Source organism: Sus scrofa, chromosome 14 (assembly GCF_054392235.1).
Source record: "Sus scrofa isolate SSC_HxYL_T2T_F1_AM1 chromosome 14, Sscrofa_HxYL_maternal_Yorkshire_Landrace_v2.0, whole genome shotgun sequence".
Lineage (NCBI taxonomy): Eukaryota > Metazoa > Chordata > Mammalia > Artiodactyla > Suidae > Sus > Sus scrofa.
The window spans coordinates 94,730,424-94,750,053 of NC_139396.1; the positions used below are offsets into that span (position 1 = coordinate 94,730,424).

Sequence of the window (19,630 nt, forward strand, 5' to 3'; positions counted from 1 at the left end):
TTTTTTTGTTTTTTGTTTTTTTTTTCTTTTCTTTTTAGGGCTGCACCCTTGGCATATGGAGGTTCCCAGGCTAGGGGTTGAATTGGAGCTGCAGCCGCCAGCCTACACCATAGCCACAGCCACGCCAGATCCGAGTTGCATCTGCAACCTATACTACAGCTCACGGTAATGCCAGATCCTTAACCCACTGAGTGGGACCAGGGGTGAAACCCATATCCTCATGGATACTAGTCAGCTCTTAACTTGCCGAGCCACAATGGGAACTCCCTCCATTTACTGTGAGCTTTTTCAGGCTGAGAGCAAAAAGGGATCCACAAGGGCTTTCTTGCCTAGTTTCTCCTGAAGGGTGTTACCGTGGTCACCTTCCCAGGGTTAGGAAGATTGATGATGAGGAATTCAACTTCCACATCCCCTCAAAATCCCTCCTGCTCCAAATTGCAGCCTCCCTGAAGGTCATCCTGAAGATCATTTCCATGTTTGTGGGGCTGAGTGGCACGTCTCTTTGAGCAGTTCTCAAATTTCCCTTGGTGACTTGCCTGTGTGACATGCATCCTAGGGGCCCTGGGCTTTCAGGCTCATAGTGTTTCCACTTACCTCATTCTCACTGAAGCCTTGCAGAAACCTGAGGAATGAGCAGGGCAGAGACGCTTGCCTTCATACCCACTTTTCAGATGAGAACACAGACTCGTGTAGTCCAGGGCTTGCCCACAGCCCAGGCGTAGCAGGTGGCAGAGCTGGGACTCGAACCCAGGTTCTCTGAGCCTCTAGCCAATAGCACTTCCCCTGACTCACCAGTACTTTCCTCTAAAGCAGCATTTCCAAGTAGAGTGTGTTTTAGTTTGTTAGGCCGCCATAGTGAAGTGCCAAAAACTGGGTGCCTGAAATGGCAGAGGTTTTAAAAATCTTTTTAGGGCCACACTTGCAGCGTATGGAAGTTTCTGGGCTAGCAGTTGAATCAGAGCTGCCACTGAGGCCTATGCCGCAGCCACAGCCTTGCTGGATCCGAGCCGCATCTGTGGCCTATGCTGCAGCTCACAGCAACACCAGATACTTACCCCACTGAGCAAGGCCAGGTATCGAACTTGCATCCTCACAAACACTATGTTGGGTTCTTAACCCACTGAGCCACCACAGGACCTCTGAATAGCAGAGCTTTACAATCTCACAGTTCTGGAGGCTTCAAGTCCAAGATTAAGGTGTGGGCAGAGTTGGTTTCTCTGAGGCCACTTTGGGTTTGTCGATGGCTGTCTTCTCCCTGGGTCGTCACGTGATCTCTGTGTGCATCTGTGTCCTAAGCTCCTCTTCTTATAAGGAAAACATTCATATTGGATCGAGGCCTAGTTGTGTGACCTCATTTTAACTTAATTATCTCGTTGCCAAGTACCGTCCCGTTGTGAGGTACTGAGGTTAGGACTTAAGCACATGAACTTGAGGGGAACAGGGTTCAACCATAGCAGGTTTCATCACGTCGGGTCATCTAAGGTGAGCCCTTCCAGTGACAGGCCCCATAAGCCCACAGATGAACCCTTTGTAAAAGAAACAAGAAGAATCAAGCAACTGCCATCCCCCCTCCTCTCTCACTTCCTGCTTCCTGCTTTCTTTTTTTTTTTTTTTTTTTTTTTCTGTTTCTTTTTAGGGCTGTATCCACAGCATATGGAAGTTCCCAGGCTAGGGGTCAAATCAGAGCTACAGCTGCCAGCCACAGCCACAGCAATGAGGGATCCAAGCTGCGTCTGTGACCTGCCCCACAGCTCCTGGCAACGCCAGATCCCTGACACACTGATCGAGGCCAGGGTTGGAAGTCGAGTCCCCATGGATACTGGGCAGGTTCGTTTCTGCTGCGCCACAATGGGAACGCCACTCACCCCTTGATTTCTTGCTGCAGCTGATTGGGGGCCTGGTCCTGTCCGTGGGCATCTATGCAGAGGTCGAGAGGCAGAAATACAAAACCCTGGAAAGTGCCTTTCTGGCCCCAGCCATCATCCTCATCCTCCTGGGCGTCATCATGTTCATTGTGTCCTTCGTCGGCGTGCTGGCTTCCCTCCGAGACAACCTGTGCCTTCTCCAAGCGGTGAGTTGGCCCCACACACCCTCAGCCGGTGCAAGTGGAGGGGGCTGGTCCTCGAGCCCCCAGGAGAGCTGTGGAGAACGCCCCTGGGCCCTGGGGCATCCCAGCCACTGCCCATGCCTCAAACCAGCTCTACCTGAGAGTTTCCTGCTGGGTCAGCCTGAGTGCCCCACCGCCTCCACGTCTGCATATAAAGGCTGATTTGAATACTGTTATTCTTACTTACACCGTGTGTTGGTTTGGCCCATCAGTTGAAAGGGGGAGAAGGCACACTCAAATGACAGCAAGTAAAACCTGGGAAAGTTGGGAGTTCCATCATGGTGCAGTGGAAAGGAATCCGACTAGCACCCATGAAGACATGGGTTTGATCCCTGGCCTCACTCAGTGGGTTAAGGATCTAGTGTTGCGTGAGCTGTGATGCAGGTAGCAGACGTGGCCTGGCTCCCGCACTGCTGTGGCTGTGGTGTAGGCTGGTAGCCACAACTCTGATTTGAACTTCCATATGCCACGGGTGCTTCTATATGCCACAGGTGCGGTACTAAAAAGCAAAAAAAAAAAAAAAAGAAAAAGAAAAAACAAAACCCAAAACAAAACAACAAAAAACCAGAAAAGTTTGTGGTGAGTCATTAGCTCATGCAACCAGCAAGCGCACACTGGGTCCAGGGCTTTAGATAGTGTCCTTGGGCTGTCTCTCTTCCACCTCCCAGCTGGATGTCTAGTGCCGTCCGCAGGCTCTCTTGGCGATGGTCGCCAGCAGCCTCAGGCCAACAGTCCTTATAGTTCTTGATCCCCCGGCATCTTTCCTGGTAACTCTGGCCAAAGTCCTAGGATGCTGATGGGCGTGCTTGGCCAAGTGATTGCCCTGGGGTCAGGGGTGAGGTCATCCCCGCCTGCCCCCCTTGCTGTGGGCCGAGGAGTGGCTCCCCAGAGTAAGGGGTGCCAGCTGGGAGATCTGTTCACTGCGCACCCACGTGTCTGTTCCTCCTCATTGTCCCCCTGACGTGGGAAGCCCCTAAAATTTCCTATGGGCGGCATCTTGGTGCTGCCTGAGGCTGGGCAATGATGACGTCAGTTTGGACAATGGCTGTTTCTATGATGAAGGGGGAGGTTGTATCTTCTAAGCCTCAGACATCCCCTCACCCACCACGGGGGGCTGGGAAGCCTTTTGTCCCCTGGGACAAACCTCCCTAACAATCTGGCTGGGACAGCTGAGTCACTCTTCCTGACCACGGGTTCCAACGACGGGCTTTCTCGGGAATGTCTGTCTACATCCTGCGTCCTTACAGGAAGTCCAGGCAAAAGGCCCAGGAGCCGATAGGAGCCCCGATAAAGATGATTCTCCTTATTGAGCTTGACCTTGGAGCAGATGGCACTCCGCTTCCCCCGCTTGGCGAATCTCTGAATTTTGTTTTCCAGTTTATGTACATCCTTGGTCTCTGCCTCATAATCGAGCTCATTGGTGGCGTGGTGGCCTTGATCTTCCGGAACCAGGTGTGTCTCATTTAGCAGCTGTGCGTATGCTGGAAACCCCCTATGTGTGCCCTGGGCTGCCAGCTGGGGATGCAGCAGAGAGAAGGGCAGATAATCTGTCGCGGAGTGTCCCATGGCTTGGGGAGATGGGCACTGAGCAGGTAAACCTGAGAACAAGGAAACAGAAGAGGCTGTAGTGCCTGGGGTGGAGGTGGGGAGGGCGCTGATGAAAAGGAACCAACCAGCCAAGGCTCAGAGGGAACAGAGGCCCAGGAAGTTGGAAGGGCTGCTGGGGCAGATCACATAGGGCCTTGGAATTTTCTAAAGGCAGTTGGAAGCCTTTGGAGAGTTTTACGCTGGGAAGTGATGTGATCTGATTCACGTTGTTGCTGAGTGGAGTGCAGATAGCAGGGAGACCAGCTGTGGGTGAGCCTAAACCACAGGCCTGTCTACACCCAGGGAACACAGGGGTCTTCCTCCTGTTTTATGAGCCCAAGGAGGGGGGCAGGGGAGGGAAGGTTCCCATCGTGTTGATGGAGTCAGGGAGGCACAGAGAGGTTAAGATGCCCTCCTAAGAGCACACAGCAAGATGGAGGCAGCTCAGGGATGCCTTTCAATCCAGTCCTTTTTTTTTTTTTTTTTTTTTTTTTTTGTCTTTTTGTCTTTTTGCCATTTCTTGGGCCACTCCTGCAGCATATGGAGGTTCCCAGGCTAGGGGTCGAATCGGAGCTGTAGCCACCAGCCTACGCCAGAGTGACAGCAAAGCGGGATCTGAGCCGCATCTGCAACCTACACCACAGCTTACGGCAACACCAGATCCTGAACCCACTGAGCAAGGCCAGGGATCGAACCCACAACCTCATGGTTCCTAGTTGGATTCGTTAACCACTGAGCCACGACGGGAATTCCTCATTCCAGTCTTTTTTCAGTTCTCCCTCTACCACCAGCTTTATTGAGGAATAACTGACAAATAAAATTTTAATATATATATTTTTTGTTTTTATTTTTTCCATTATAGCTGGTTTACAGTGTTCAGTCAATTTTCTACAGTGCGGCAAAGAGACCCAGTCAACACACATATATACATTCTTTTTCTCACATTATCCTCCACCATGCTCCATCATAAGTGACTAGATATAGTTCCCAGTGTTATACAGCAAGATCTCATTGCTTATCCATTTCAAAGGCAATGGGTTGCATCTCTTAACCCCGAATTCCTAGTCCCTCCACTCCCTCCCTCTCCCCCTTGGCAACCACAAGGCTGTTCTCCAATCCATGAGTTTAACCCCAAATTCCTAGTCCCTCTGCTCCCTCCCTCTCCCCCTTGGCAACCACAAGTCTGTTCTCCAATCCATGAGTTTAACCCCAAATTCCTAGTCCCTCTGCTCCCTCCCTCTCCCCCTTGGCAACCACAAGTCTATTCTCCAATCCATGAGTTTCTTTTCTGTAGAAAGTTTCATTTGTGCTGTATATCAGATTTCAGATTTAAGTGATATCATATGGTATTTGTCTTTCTTTTTCTGACTTTACTTAGTATGAGAGTCTCTAGTTCCATCCATGTTGCTGCAAATGGCATTATTTTGTTCTTTTTAATGGCTGAGTAGTATTCCATTGTGTATGTATACCAAATTGTAGTATATTTAAACTGTACAACTGTGATGATTCGTTATGTGTATACATTGTGAAAGAACTACTACAATCAGGGAGTTCTTGTTGTGGCGCAGCAGAAACAAATCCAACTAGTAACCATGAGGTTGCAGGTTCAATCCCTGACCTTGCTCAGTAGGTTAAAGATCTGGCATTGCTGTGAGCTGTGGTGTAGTTTGCAGACATGGCTCAGATCTGGCATTGCTGTGGCTGTAGCATAGGCCAGCAGCTGTAGCTCCGATTAGACCCCTAGGCTGGGAACTTCCATAGGCCACATGTGTAGCCCTAAGAAGAAGAAAAAAAAAAAAAAAGAGTTACCACAATCAAGTAAACTAATATCTGTCACCTTAAATAGTTACCTTTGTGTGTGTGTGTGTGTGTGTGTGTGTGAGAATACTTAAGATCTCGTCTCTTAGCAAATTTAAAATATATAATACAGTCTTATTAACTATAGTCAGCGTGCTGTACCTTAGATCCTCAGAACCTGCTCATCTTATAAGTGGAAGTTTGTATCATTGACCAGCATCTCCCTGTTTCCCCCACCTCCGTCCCCTGGCAACCACTTTTCTACTCTCTGATTCTATGAGTATGATTTTTTTTTTTAAGATTCCATATTTAAGTGACACCATACAGCGTGTATCTTTCTCTGCTTATTTCACTTAGCATAACACTCTCGAGGTTCACTCATGCTATTTCCTTCTTTTTATGGCTGAATAACACTCCATCGTAGATATATATATATATATATATATATATATATATATGCACATACACAAAGGTGCCTTTATATAGATCTCACATCGTTATCCATTCATTTGGCATCAGACCCCTCAGGTTTTTTCCATATCTTGGCAATTGTGAATAATGCCTCAGTGAACATGAGGGTTCTTTTCATGGCAGATAGCTCTTTGAGATAGTGATTTCGTTTCACCCACAGGTGGGATGGCTGGATCATAATGGTAGTTCTATTTTTAAAATTTTGAGGAATTATCATATTTTTTCCATAATGGTTGTATCAGTTTTCATTCCCATCAGCAGTGTACATACATTCCCTTTTCTCCTCCACAGCGTTTATCTCTTGTTTTTTGATAATAGACATTCTAACAGGTGTGAAGGAATAGCTCATTTTGGTTTGTAGTTCCCTGATGTTTAGTGATGTTGAACATCTTTTCACATTCCTGTTGGAAGAGTTTGAGAAGAATTGGTTCTAATGCTCTTTTAAATATTTGGTAGAATTCACCAGTGAAGCCGTCTGACTTTGGACTTTTCTTTATTCGTCTTTTTTTTTTTTTTTTTTTAAGCCTGCACCTGTGGCATATGGAAGTTCCCAGGCTAGGGGGCAAATTGGAGCTCTAGCCACCAGGCTACACCACAGCTCACAGCAATGCCGGATCCTTAACCCGCTGAGCGAGGCCAGGGATCCAGTCTTCGTCCTCCTGGTTACTCATCATGTTCGCTTCTGCTGAGCCATGATGGGGACTCCCTTTATTGGTCTTTTGATTACTGATTTAATCTCCTTACTCATTACTGGGGATTAATTCAGACTTTCTGTTTCTTCATGGTTCACTCTTGGTAGGTTGTACATTTCTAGGAATTTATCCATTTCTTTTAGGTTATCCAGTTTGTTGGTGTGTGATTGTTCATAGTCACCTCTTAGGACCCTTGTAATTCTATGATACCAGTTGTAATGTCTCCTCTTTCATTTTTGGTTTTATTTATTTGAGTCTTCTTAGTCTAATGAAAGGTTTGTCAATTGTGTTTATCTTTTTCAAAAAAACCAGTTCTTAATATTTTTGGTTGATCTTTTCTATTGGCTTCCTAATATCTATTTCATTTATTTCTACTCTAAAATTTATTTCCTTGGAGTTCCCGTCGTGGCGCAGTGGTTAACAAATCCACCTAGGAACCATGAGGTTTTGGGTTTGGTCCCTGGCCTTGCTCAGTGGGTTAAGGATCCAGCGTTGCTGTGGCTGTGGTGTAGGCCGGTGGCTACGGCTCCGATTTGATCCTTAGCCTGGGAACCTCCATATGCCGCAGAAGTGGCCCTAGAAAAAAGGCAAAAAGACAAAAAATAAATTAATTAATTAAATAAAATTTATTTCCTTTCTTCTGCTAATTTTGGGCTTTGTTCTTTTTCTCATTTCTTGAGATGTAAAGTTAGTTTATTTAAGGTCTTTCTTTTATTATTAACATAGATGTTTATTCCTATAAACTTCCCTCTTAGAGCTGCTTTTGTTACATCTCATAGGTTTTGGTATGCTGTGTTTCCATTTTCTTTCATCTCAAGATTTTTTTTTTCAGTTTCCCTTTGATTTCTTCTTTGACCCATTGGTTGTCTTTCCAATCTAGCCTTGTTATCTGTTCCTGCCTTTTCCTCTTTGCTACCTTTCAGACCATCTTCTCTGGGCTGGCAGATTCAGGGTCTTGGTTCACTTTTCAGCAGCCTTGAGGGCAGAGAGATGTTTATTCCACTTGCCCATGGGGATGCTTTTCTGTGCAGCAGGCAGGGGCTCCAGTCAGCCCATAGCTTTCCAGAGTTATGGGTTAATGATTTCTTGACCAGAGCCCAGGTCCAGGCCGTGGTCCGCAGCATCAGTGTTTTAATAAACAATTCCCTAAGTGAATAGCAATTCTGGTGTCCAGGGTGCTTTCACAAAGATGGGATGAGGAATTCCCTGGTGGTACAGCAGGTTAAGGATCTGGCATTGTCACTGCTGTGGCTCTGGTTATTGCCGTGGCGCATGTTTGGTCCCTGGCCCGGAAACTAATGCATGCCACAGGTGCAGCCAAAAAAAAAAAAAAAAAAACCAAACAAAAACAAAAAAACAAGATGACTTATTTTTCAGTATCTGGTAGGTCAACAGGGGTCATGATACACCTTTCCAGGGAGAGAACTGAGCCAAGACAAAACCCTCTAGAGTCTCCTAGTCCTCACAGTTGAGGATGCCCTGAGGTCAGGGGTGGTGAGAGTCTCCTTATTCTAGTGAAAGGTTTGTCAGTTGTTCATAGTCAAACCCCGAGGGCCCCCAGGGTAAAGTGTGTTCCTTCCTCCAGTGGAGTGTCCCCTTGTGGGGCCCTATCAGGGGAGGGTCTCGTTGTGTAGCCCAGGAAGGACCCTCACCGTCAGGGCTCTCAGCTCTTTGCAGGGTCATGATAGGCTGTGCTCTCATATGCCTGGGATTACATAATGCAAAAAATTTAAGGAGTTCCCATCGTAACTCAGTGGTAACGAACCCAGCTAGTATCCTTGAGGATGCAAGTTCAATCCCTGGCCTTGCTTAGTGGGTTCAGGATCTGGCGTAGCTATGAGCTGTGGGGTAGGTCACAGATGTAGCTCAGATCCTGCATTGCTGTGGCTGTGGTGTAGGCTGGTGGCTGCAGCTCTGATTCCATCTCTAGCCTGGGAACTTCCCTATGTTGCAGGTGTGGTCCTAAACAAACAAACAACCCCCCCCCCCAAATTTAAGAATGAGATCTAAAACTGTAAGCACGGTAAGATCTCCACATTGAAAAAAACAGGGCAGGAGAAATTTGGAAGGAAATAGAAGTATTAGCATGTTAACTCCTGTTTCCTCTGAGGAATGGGACTAGGGTGATTTTTATTTTCTCCGTTATATTTTCTCCCTAGCTCCCCAATTTTCTTTTTTTTTTTAATCTTCAAGGGGGAAATACCATATAAAAAAGAATAATGTCTCTGCCAAGCATCATGTTTTGTAGTTTTATAAAACAAGAAGGGAGCCCGTGGCAAGGATAGGGAGAAGCAGCCTGGCTGTTGGTGGTGGCAGAAAGGGACAGTGGGCAGTGGAGAAGGAGGTGAGGCACAGTCAAGGTCCGTTTCCAGGAGGAAGTGAGTTCCCAGCTCCAGTTTCTCTTCACCAAGTAGAGAAGACAGATTTCTCCGAGCCCCAACATAACAAGTTCGGTCTTCAGCCCCCGGGGGCTACCTCTTAACTCTGAGAATCCTCTTGTGGTGATTCATGAGGACAGCTCATTCGGCTAATGAGCATCACACAGGGGTCTCAGGAAGGTGCCCAGACCAGCGCCACTGCCAGGCAGCAGCGAAAGATAAACAGACTCCTGGTGTCAGGAAGAAAGTCCTATCAGCCGCTGACTCTGGACTGGCTTTCTGCTGCCAGATAGGACCCAGCGGCCGGATGGAAGCAGCTTCTCCACTTGTGCACTGGGGGGCTGGACACAGAGCTGGCGGCCCCAAGGGCCTGGGTGTCAGAAGCAGGAGAAATGCAGTGTCATGAACCCAGCTGAGTGACCTCCACAGCTGTCTGGGTCTCACTGTTCTTGACCCGCCATCACCCCAGCTTGTTCCAAGCCTCTTTGGAGGGTGTCAGGGGTGTTGGAAGTGAGCAGCTCTTGCACACGTGTTCCCAACCAGGTGGAGCTAAGCAAGGACCCTCCTCCCACCCTCTGCCCCAGAGGGCACTGGGCTCTGGCTGGTACCTCTGTACCCACCCCACCTCCTTCCCTTTACCATCAGGGGTGGGGAGTGACCTCTTTCCTAGCCTTGGTCAGAGGGTGCCGTGGTCACACCCAAGGCCAGGCCAGGGAACACCTGCTTATTTATTTTCTCATGGGTGCGCCTTTGAGGTCGATGTAGGGAGAAAGGAGAAAGGAAAGGTGCTTGGCTGAGCACCTGAGCACACCACCCAGAGCAAAGAAGAGAAACTTCTGTGCCGATGTGGACAGACTCTGGTAGCTGTGCATCCCACTGTGAATGTGCATTTGGGAGTCAGAGCTGGAGCCCCACATGCCTGGGAAACCGAAGCATAACCCTCCCCTACCATGCGGATTAATCCTGTGACCACCCCCTGCCCCCCACGGGTTTGAGGAGGGTCTGGCAGATATTCCAGAGAGCCTTGAAGTGTTCACATCTCTTTTCTTTTCTTTTCCTTTTCTCTTCTCTTCTCTTTTCTTTTTGTCTTTTTAGGGCCACACCTGAGGCATATGGAAGTTCCCAGGCTAGGGGTCGAATCAGAGCTGTAGCTGCTGGCCCTTGACACAGCCATAGCAGTGCTTGTGCTGCAGCTTGCAGCAATGCCGGATCCTTAACCCACTGAGTGAGGCTGGGGATCGAACCTCATCCTCATGGATACTGTCGGGTTTATTACCCCTGAGCCACCACGGGAACTCCCCCACATCTCTTTCTTTCTACTTCCCTGGGTTCCTCTCAGCCCTGGGTGGTCTGAGGGGGCCCATCTCTAGGCTGGAACAAATGATGAGTCCCCACCTTCTGGCTCTGCCGAGATGCTGGCTCGGCCCAGGCACTGAGGGAGGAAGGAAGTCCTAGACTGAGCGCCCACCTTTGCGTTAGGAGAACCGGGCTGGTGTTGGTTCTGGCTGAGCTGTTAGTTCGGGCCTCCCCAGCATGGGCTTCAGAAGCTGATTTAGAAGCGTGGGAAGCCGGCTGGTGGCCTGCAGGGAATTCAGCTCCATCCGCAGAGGCCTGGTGGGAGGCTCCATCTGCCGGCCCTTCCCCTCCTCCCTTCCTACTCCTCAGCCTCCCCTCCTGGGGGAGCTCCTGCCACATGCCCCCCCCCGCCCCATCCCCCAATTCCTCATTCATTTAAAAACACTCCAAGTGCCTCTGCTGAGACAGTGAGGCAGAGGCTTCCAGATCTTTAAAACTAGATGTAAAGAAAGAACTAGAAAGGGCAGTTCTTTGTAGCCCGGGTCTGATGGCTTGAACAGTGTGCTCTGAAAATCCCGTGGCCTTTGATGTTTGCTTAGTCTTGGCTTAATTTAGCCCGAGCCACGTGCCTCTGAGGTCATGCCAGTCATTTGTGAAAGGTGGTTTTCTAGGCCTCTTTGGAGCTGCCCCTGCGGTGTGACCTGGTTTCGAGCAGGGTGGGGGTGGCCTCTGGATGCAGCAGAGGAAGCCAGAATTCCCTTTTCCTTGCTGCGCTCCCGCAGGGCATGTCCTCCGAGTGGCTCCCCAAGTCCCTCCCAATGTTGTGGAATGGAGCGTCGCACTTTACAGTTAGTTAATGTACAACCCCCCACCCCCCTACAGGAACCACCTAAAAGGTCCACATGTCTCTCTAGTGCATGTGCATGCACACACACCCCCACACACACATACACACACATGCACGCACACACACACATACGGTGCCAAAAGCAGCGTGCACATGCAAGAGCCAGCACAACCCACAGAGGTCCCTGATGGGAATTGGGGGCAGCTGCTGCCTATGGAGCCGGGGACCATCTGTTCTTCCTGTGCATCCTGAGAGGCCTCCCTTCCCTGCAGGGGCCGGGCTCAGCTAACCAGATGGAAGGCCCAATTTTCACAAAGAGGCCTCTTTTGGGGTCAGGGCCTTTGAAAAATGCTCCAAGACTGAGATGCTTTGGAAACGTCAGGGCCGCTCATGAGAAAGGGAGGGAGGGTCTCCTTTGGGCCACGAGCATCCCCTCTGCCATTTCTCTGCCTCCCTGCCCTGGGCCTCCTGCCCTCATCCCATCCTGTCTCCAAACAGCACGTGACCCAGCAGAGGAGCTGGGAGGTGGCCAGTGGGCTGCGGGTAGTGGACCAGGATGGTGTGCGATGCCCTGAGAGCGGGAGTGGAAGGAAATCCCCACCCCCACGTGTGGCCCTAGACCTGTCCCTGGCCTTGGGTATCACCCCCCGCACCTCAGCTCAGCCCAGGGCCCCTTACAACATGCTATTTAATGCTGCGAGCTCATTCCCTTGCCCTACCCTGGGTGACAGACTGATGCCACCTGTCCTGTTTCTTAAACACCCCCAACCATGCCCTCGCTGGCCTGTCCCTTCATGGCCCAGAGGAGAAGGCACCCAAGGTTGGGATGGCTGCAGGTCATGGGGGCCTCTGGAAAGGGTGAGCCCGAGGCTAGGGCGGTCCCTGCTCTGCCCATGTCACATGGCCAGCAAGCAGCTCTTCCCCTGAGCCCCTGCTCTGGGATCCAGTGCCAGCCCCATGCAGGGCAGAGGGCTGCTGAGTACAGAGCCTCTCAGGTGGGCAGCGGCTGGCCCGGTGCCTCCCGTGGCCATGAGCAGTCTTCAGCTCCCAGGTCTGCTCCAGAGCAGCTGATTATCATTAGCAAAGTGTTTTCATTCTGGCCACAGAGACAGGTTTCCCTGGACCAGTCTCCTTCGTCACCTTGCTTTGAGCAGGGTGTGAATGTCGGGAAGGAAGTGGCCCTCACATCCTTCATTTCTCTCTTCCTGATACTGGGATGGTTTGGGGAGATGGCCCCAAGCTGAACCTTGGGTTATTATCTTGGCTTCTTAAACTGTATCAGGCCGGGAGTTTGACCCTGATTCCAGCATCTCTCTGCCTGTGATCAGCAGGGTGACCCTGGACAAGTCACATCACTTCTTTGGGCTGCAGGGTGTTTGTGAGGGGTCCCAGGCCAAGGGCCAGCTTTTGGATGAGACTTGGGGCCTTGATTTCTTTGGGGATTAGTCACTTTCCACTGATGGCATGGTGAGTATCAAGTGGTCCCCTAGGGTGTGTGTGTCTTGGAAAAAGAGATCTATAAGGATAATACCAGGACCCACTAGATGTCTGGCATCCTGGTAAGCATGTTGCTGTCTAGTTTGTTTATATCTCACATCCCTTCAAGTCAGAGGATTGTCTTCCCCTTTCTGCTGGGAAGAAGCGGGGACTTGGCAGGTAAATGAAGTGCCTGAGGCTGCATGGCTCCAGGGACTGTTCTTGACCTTGAGGCTTGACAGTCCCTTTCAGCCAAGTCTTCGATGGAGCTCGAAGGCACCTTAAATATTGGCCTGCAGGGTTGGTTCACAAGTGGGAAACCGAGGCCCAGAGAGGAGGAATAGCTGTGATGGGGCCTGAAGTGGCAGGTCGGGGCCTGGAACCCAGGGCCCTGTTGTCCCCATGTACCCCGAGGGCACCTCCCTCAGAGATCGTCTGGCTCCAGAGTCCAGAATGCGCCCTTTGTGCCAGCATAATCTCTGATGATACGTGGGCCTCCCTGCTCTGAAAGCCCCGATTGTCGCCGGGAGCGTGGAGCTGGGCTGCCCACACCCCCGCCCCATCCCTTCCCGCTGTGGAGCCTTTTGTGTTCCTGGATCTCAGCACAACAGCCGGGCTGTTGATCCAGAAGGCCCAGCGTGACTGGGAGAGGGCGACCTGCCAGCAAGCACCCTGCCCAGTGGGGGTTGTCCCAGCCTGAGAGGGAGGTGAGCCCTGTCGTCTGGGCCAGAGCACTGCAGTGATGGAGACAGACCTGGGGGCGGGGAGTCAGGAGACCTGGTTTCCAGTCCTGGCTGGGCCCCTAACTGGAGCAGAGACCTGCTCTGTGACCTGGGGAGAGTCAGGCTCCCTCTCTGGGCTCGTGACCTGTAAAGCAAGAGCTTGGATAGGAGAGAAGAGTGGAAAGCAGGTCTGGAGGGCAAAGGGAAGGCCCCAGTGCAGGCCTGGATCTTTGGCAGTAGAAGGAGCACCAGGCCAGGAACCTGGACTGCCGGAGTCCCAGCCCTGGCCTGACTGCTTCAGAGAAGTGCCCCCCACCCTCTTGGGGCCTGGGTTGTCTGATCTGTGAAGGAAACAGGGTGAGTGCCTGAATCAGATGGGCACTTGGGGGCATGGCAGGGAGGTCAGGGTGGGAATGGGGGGAGGGCTGCTCTGTGCAGGTGGGGGTGGGGCTGCCCAGGCACGTGGGTATCGCAGGTCAACCTGGACTTTTGGGAAACCGTGGGCCTGGACTCTGGGGATGCGTGGGCCTCTTCTTTTGTAATTTCTCTGTCTAAACAGACCATCGACTTTCTGAATGACAACATTCGAAGAGGCATCGAGAACTACTATGATGACCTGGACTTCAAAAACATCATGGACTTTGTTCAGAAGGAGGTGAGCCAGGTGCTTTGGGTCAGAGATCTGCTTCCCATGCCCTTTGCCCCCCACTCAGGACCCTGCTCAAGAAGGTGAGGACGAGGGGTCATGTGACCTATTCATTTCCAAAGCAGGTGGCTGGCCAAGCTGGGAGGCAAGGGTGGACCGTGGATGGCCACGAAAGCCTGACCTTCTCAACCAGTTCTCTGCCCGCATGCCTGGCCCAGCATATTCTTGCCCTTCCTGTTCCTCTCCAGTTACACAGACCCTCCCCTCCTCAACTAAAGAAAACAAAAACAAAGTCGGGGGTAGCTGTAAGCCACCTTGCAGTGTCTCAGGGTGCCCCTGACCCGTGGGCAAAGACCCTTCTTCTTTGAGGTGGGAGTGACCTCCAGGCCACCAAGTTCCAAGTTCCCTCCTCCAGCGTCAGTGATGGGGAGCTCACCCCCTGGCCAAGTCCAGGCCAGCCCTGAGGCCATTTCCCCCTGCACTGGAGAACAGAGCAAGACTTCTTTCCGCCCACACCGCTTCTTTGAGTGTGATGGTGGTCACTTGGGGATGTCGTTGCTCTTCCCAAGGTCCACCCAAGTCCCTGGGTGTAACAACAGTAATAGTCGCAGGGCCAGCTTCTGCCCTCAGGGGCCTCTCAACGTCAATCTCACTTAGTCCTGAGCCTCCAGTTCCTCATCTGCCTCTGGGGGATACTAACGGTCCCTTCCTTTTGGCCGTGTCGTGAGATGGCCTTGACCTATTTCAGAGGTGGTTACAGCAGTGCCAGGCATGTGATGTGACTTCCGTCAGCATCAGCTTCCGTGGTCATCATCCTCATGTCCTCCTAGGGGAGGACAAGCAGAGGTGGAGGGCCAAGGGCCCACTCAGGCCTGGCAGCGCTTCTTGGGACATGACCTTGGGCACATCAGCTGGCCTGGTCCCCCGTGCCAGCCCGCAATGGAGACCAACATACCACCACACCCTGGGCCACCATGGTGGCCACTCCCTTGGCTCAGGCCTTCGCTGTAGTCACAACAGGTGCAGCCTCTGGGAGGCCCTTCCCTGCCAGGGATGTTCCTGCCAGCTCTGGCCGTCAAGTGGTGCAGAATGTTTTTATTGGAACCAACCTTCGTTCTGGCTTGAGGATTTCATTTCTCCCAGGGTGGAATGGTGGAATGATTCATGCTCATCAGGCACCTGCTTGGTGCCAGGCCCTGTGCAGAGCGCCTCAGGCACGGCTTCTCTTTGTAATTCTCAGCTCAGCTGTGCAGAGCTGGCATTGCTTGTCCTGCTTTCTGGATGAGGATCTGAGGCCTAGAGAGGCTGATTGACTTGCCCAAAGTCACACAGCCTGGAGTGGGGATGTAAGGATTTGAACTGTGGTCTGTCTGATGGCAAGCAAATGCCTTCACACTGCACCCCACAGAGGCACTTCCAGGTCCCCAAACTGATAGCACAAAAGGCTCTGTGGGGGCTCTGAAAGGGTATCTGCTTTGTGTTTCTGCTAAAACCTCTGACCATATCACTCTCCCGGTTAAACCCCCCAGTGACTTCCCATCACTCAGAACACCATCCAGCTCGCTGCTTATTCTGGCTGACAAGGCTTTGCGTGGTCCGGCCTCATCCCCTCCACCCTGACTCGCTCTGCTCCAGACACACTGCACCCATGCCTGCCACTGAAATATAACTAGCCCATCTCTGTGTGGGGCCTTTGTACATCTTGTCTGGCTTTTTCCTGTTGTCCATGTTTCAGATTAAATGGCATCTCCTCAGAGCGGCCTTTCCTGACCTGTCCCCCCTCCTTCCTGTTTGCCGTTTCCCTGGTACCCAGCACTACTCACTGCCCTTTGCATGAGGTCTTCCCCCCCACCCCCTGCCCATCTCCCTCTGTAGACATGTCCCGTGTGGGCAGGGCTGTGGTGCTTTTGCTAACCTGTCTCTCCAGCACACAGAATAATGCCTGGCACACACCAGCATCTCCAGGCTTTGGCATCTGAACAGGGGGAGAGACAGGGAAAGGCTCAGCTGAGGGGGAGTTGATGCCAGCCTTGCCTTCGCTTCAGCCCTGCACCCAGGCCAGGGAGTGATGTGTGTGCCCCTTTGCAAAAGGCGGGACAGGCAGAGCTGGGGCTGGTGAGGAAAAGGTCAGTGTGGTTCAGGGACCCCTGGGTTGTGGGGCTCCCTTAGAATCATAGTCTCTGGGACCTCAAAGGCCAGTTTCTCTGGTTGGGTACCTACATGGAGGACGTGAAGATGTCAAGGAAGCACTTTCTCTCCAGTGTTTCGTCACCACCCAGCTACCCCACCAAAACGCTACCCAGCCTTGGCTTGCATGGCTCTCTAGGGACGGGGCTCTCACTATCTCCTGGGCAGCCATGCTGCTTTTGATGAGCTCTGACCTGACAGTGGATGCTTCGTGGGCTCCCCACAGCTCCCCCTACCAGGGTGACCCACATCACAGATCACATCATCTCCTGGCAGAGCCCCTCCCTGCCGTCTGCCTGGGGCCTTGGTAGTGACGGTGACAGTGACCACCCTTCTCTTCCTGGCTTGCTTCCTCCCTCAGTTTAAGTGCTGTGGCGGGGAAGACTACCGAGACTGGAGCAAAAACCAGTACCACGACTGCAGCGCCCCGGGACCCCTGGCCTGCGGGGTGCCCTACACCTGCTGCTTCAGAAACACGGTACCCACTGCTCCTGGGGCCTCCTGGCTCTCAAATATTTCTCTCACCTTTGAAGACAGGGGTTGGGGGGTAGGGTTAGACAGGGGGTGGTGTCATTGCCTCAAGGGCTACTGAAGGGGGTGAATCTGGGGGTGGGGGTGGGGAACGCTCACTTTATTAGTAGTGGTCGTTAACATCTGTGTGCCAGAGTGTTTTGTTTTGTTTTTTCCTTGGTAGTTTTAGGGCCATACCCGTGGCATATGGAGGTTCCCAGGCTAGGGGTCCAATTGGAGCTGTAGTCACTGGCCTACGTCAGAGCCACAACAACTCGGGATCCAAGCCGCATCTGCGACCTATACCACAGCTCACGGCAACACAGCTCATGGCAGTGCCAGATCCTTAACCCACTGGGATCGAACCTGCCTTCTCATGGATGCTAGTTGGGTTCCCTAACTGCTGAGCCATGACAGGAACGCCTAGGTTCTTTAGTTGTATTCACTCATTTTGTCCTTTCAACAACCCCATGCAGCAGCTACTATTGTTTTACCCATTGTACAGATGAGGAAGTTGGGACCCAAAAGGTCAGTGCCTTGCCCCAGGTGGATGGGACTGGGATGACATACAGGCAGGTACTGTCAGAGCTGCAGCCCCCACTCGCTTGCTGGCCAGGCCGGGGGCTGAGCAGCATGTCCGGCTCAGCAGCCAGACCCAGAGGGTCGGAGCAGAGACCTGCGCTTTGGCAGCGCTGATGGACATTGGGCTTGACTTTCTGGAGATCATCAACAGCAGGGACTTGGGAGGGGTCTGGTGATATAAACGCCGGCCTCCGCCTCATCCCAGCAGGGTGCTTTCAGCTCTGTCACCTCCTCGGCCACTTGGGAGGTTGTCCTGCGCCCTCATTGCTTATAAATGAGAGGCTCAGTTGGTCCTCAGTGTTTGACAAATGTAGCCAAAAACTGCCTGGTTTCTGGATTGGAATGAGGTGGAGAGCTTTGCAATTACTCATGCCCCGAAGAGTCATGGAAAATTTCTCTTCTGACATCTCCACCGTTCTGTGCCCACTGTCGGATTCTGTAAACCGAGCAGCTGCTGGTGTTGGTGGGGGCCTCACTTATGAGTCAGGAGCCAGTGCCAAGTGCATTAGTCCTAAAAAGGCTGGGCCCAGAGGGGAGGTTTGCTTAGAAATTGTAGCTGCCATTTTAGGGTAGCTCTCTGTGCAGGGGGAGTGCTGGGGTGGAGCCCAGGGTTTTCAGAGTGGCCTGTGGGGAATGATCCCAAACTTCATCACCCAGGGCAGTGACACCTGAATGTCCAGGTTGAGACGTGGAAGCCCAGCTTGTATTTGTTCACTCATTCATTCCACAAGTATTTACTGAGGACCTGGCCAGATGCGGTTCTAGGTTCTGAGTATACAGAAAACATACAGGGAACTCACTGCCTGCATGGAGCTGACCTTCTAGTGGGGAAAACCGACAAGCAAAATAAATAAGCAAAAGAGATGGTATGCTAGGAGGTAATACATGGCTAAGGAGAAAAACAAAGCAGGGGCTTGGAGTGTTGCAAATTTAGGTACTGAGAAGGTGGGTGCTCAGTAAACACTGGAGGAAGTGAAGGAATAAGCCAGGTGTATCTGGTGGTAGGCAATCCTGGTAGAGAGAACAGCAAGTGCAAAGGCCCTGAGGTGGGAATTGCCCTGGTGAGTTTGCAAAACAGTGCAGAGACCAGTGTGGCTGGAGCAGAGCGAGCGTCGGGGGGGGATGGTGGCAGACGAAGTCAGGAAGATCATGGGGCTCCAAAGGCCAGGGTCGGGACTTTGATTCCCTTGAGTGTCAAGGAGTCAAGTGACAGAGCTTTAATGACCTATGGCAGAGCTGACTTGGGATTTACCAGGACTACCCTGGCTGTTGTGGGGAGTCTGGTTAGGGGTTAGCGGGGTGGTCCAGGTGTCACAGGTCATGCTGTGCAGGAAGCGGGCTCTGAGATGCCAGTTAGTGAGCAGGAGGCTTAGCAGGAGGTGCGCTCAGGGCCGGCCCCTGTAAGGGAGGTGATGGAAGCAGGGCTGGGCTGAGCAATGATTCCGTCTCATTGGGGTGCTCAGCTGCATCTGCGGGGTGATCTAGGATGATCCTTCACAGTTTTCTACTGGGGCATGGGACCAGGCCTTCATACCCTCACAGTGACCAGCATTACATGAGTACAGGGTCCCACTCAGGAAGGGACTCGCTGGCTTATTCATCAGAGAAGCAGAACCAATAGGGTGTGTGTGTGTGTGTGTGTGCGTGTAAAGAGATTTATTATACGAAGCTGGCTCACAGAATTATGGAGGCAGGCAAGCCTCAAGGTCTTCAGGGTGAGTCAGCAGGCTAGAACCCCAGAAGAACCAATGGTTTAGGTCCAGTCTGAGTCCAAAGGCCAGAGAACCAGGAGAGCTGATGGTGTAGTTCCTGTTTAAGGCTGGTAGGCTCAAGACCCAGGAATAACTGATGTTTTAGTGCAGGTTTGAAGTCAGGCAGGAAGAGGTCACCCTTACTTGAGGGAAGGGCAGCCTTTTTTGTTCTATTTGGGCCTTCAACTGATTGGATGAGGCCCACCCACATGGGAGGGTCATCTGCTTTACTCAGTCTCCTGATGTAAATGTTAATCTCAGGAGTTCCTGTCATGGCCCAGTGTGTTACGAACCTGACTAGTATCCACGAGGATGCAGGTTTGACCCCTGGCCTCGCTCAGCAGGTTAAGGATCTGGCATGGCTGAGGCTGTGGCATAGACCGGCAGCTATAGCTCCACTTCAACCCCTAGCCTGCAAAAAAAAAAAAAGTTAATTTCATTGAAAAACACCCAGAAGGATGTTTACCTAGATATCTAGGTGTGTTCCCCCCACCCCAGGGAGCCTAGAAAAGAGCCGTGGGCTCTGGGTGTAAGGGAGGCCTCTGCCACTACATGTCTGTTTCCTGAGGGCAGGGGTGGTT

The 19,630-nt window shown here is 51.8% G+C and overlaps 1 protein-coding gene across 12 annotated transcripts in view; it reads left to right on the plus strand.

Annotated features, from left to right (window-relative positions):
* The window catches only part of TSPAN15 (tetraspanin 15), an 86,401-nt gene that overhangs the window by 61,402 nt on the left and 5,369 nt on the right, over window positions 1-19,630 (plus strand). For 9 of the 12 annotated variants that reach the window (XM_084997146.1, XM_084997151.1, XM_084997147.1 and 6 more), the window contains 4 exons: window positions 1,886-2,071; window positions 3,485-3,559; window positions 13,933-14,028; window positions 16,568-16,684. In XM_084997146.1, the coding sequence (XP_084853272.1) occupies window positions 1,886-2,071; window positions 3,485-3,559; window positions 13,933-14,028; window positions 16,568-16,684 (474 nt within the window). Of the gene's footprint in view, window positions 1-1,885; window positions 2,431-3,484; window positions 3,560-6,602; window positions 8,015-13,367; window positions 13,731-13,932; window positions 14,029-16,567; window positions 16,685-19,630 lie in introns of those variants that run through there. The other 3 variants (XM_021072333.2, XM_084997155.1, XR_014828051.1) reach the window with 3 other exon arrangements.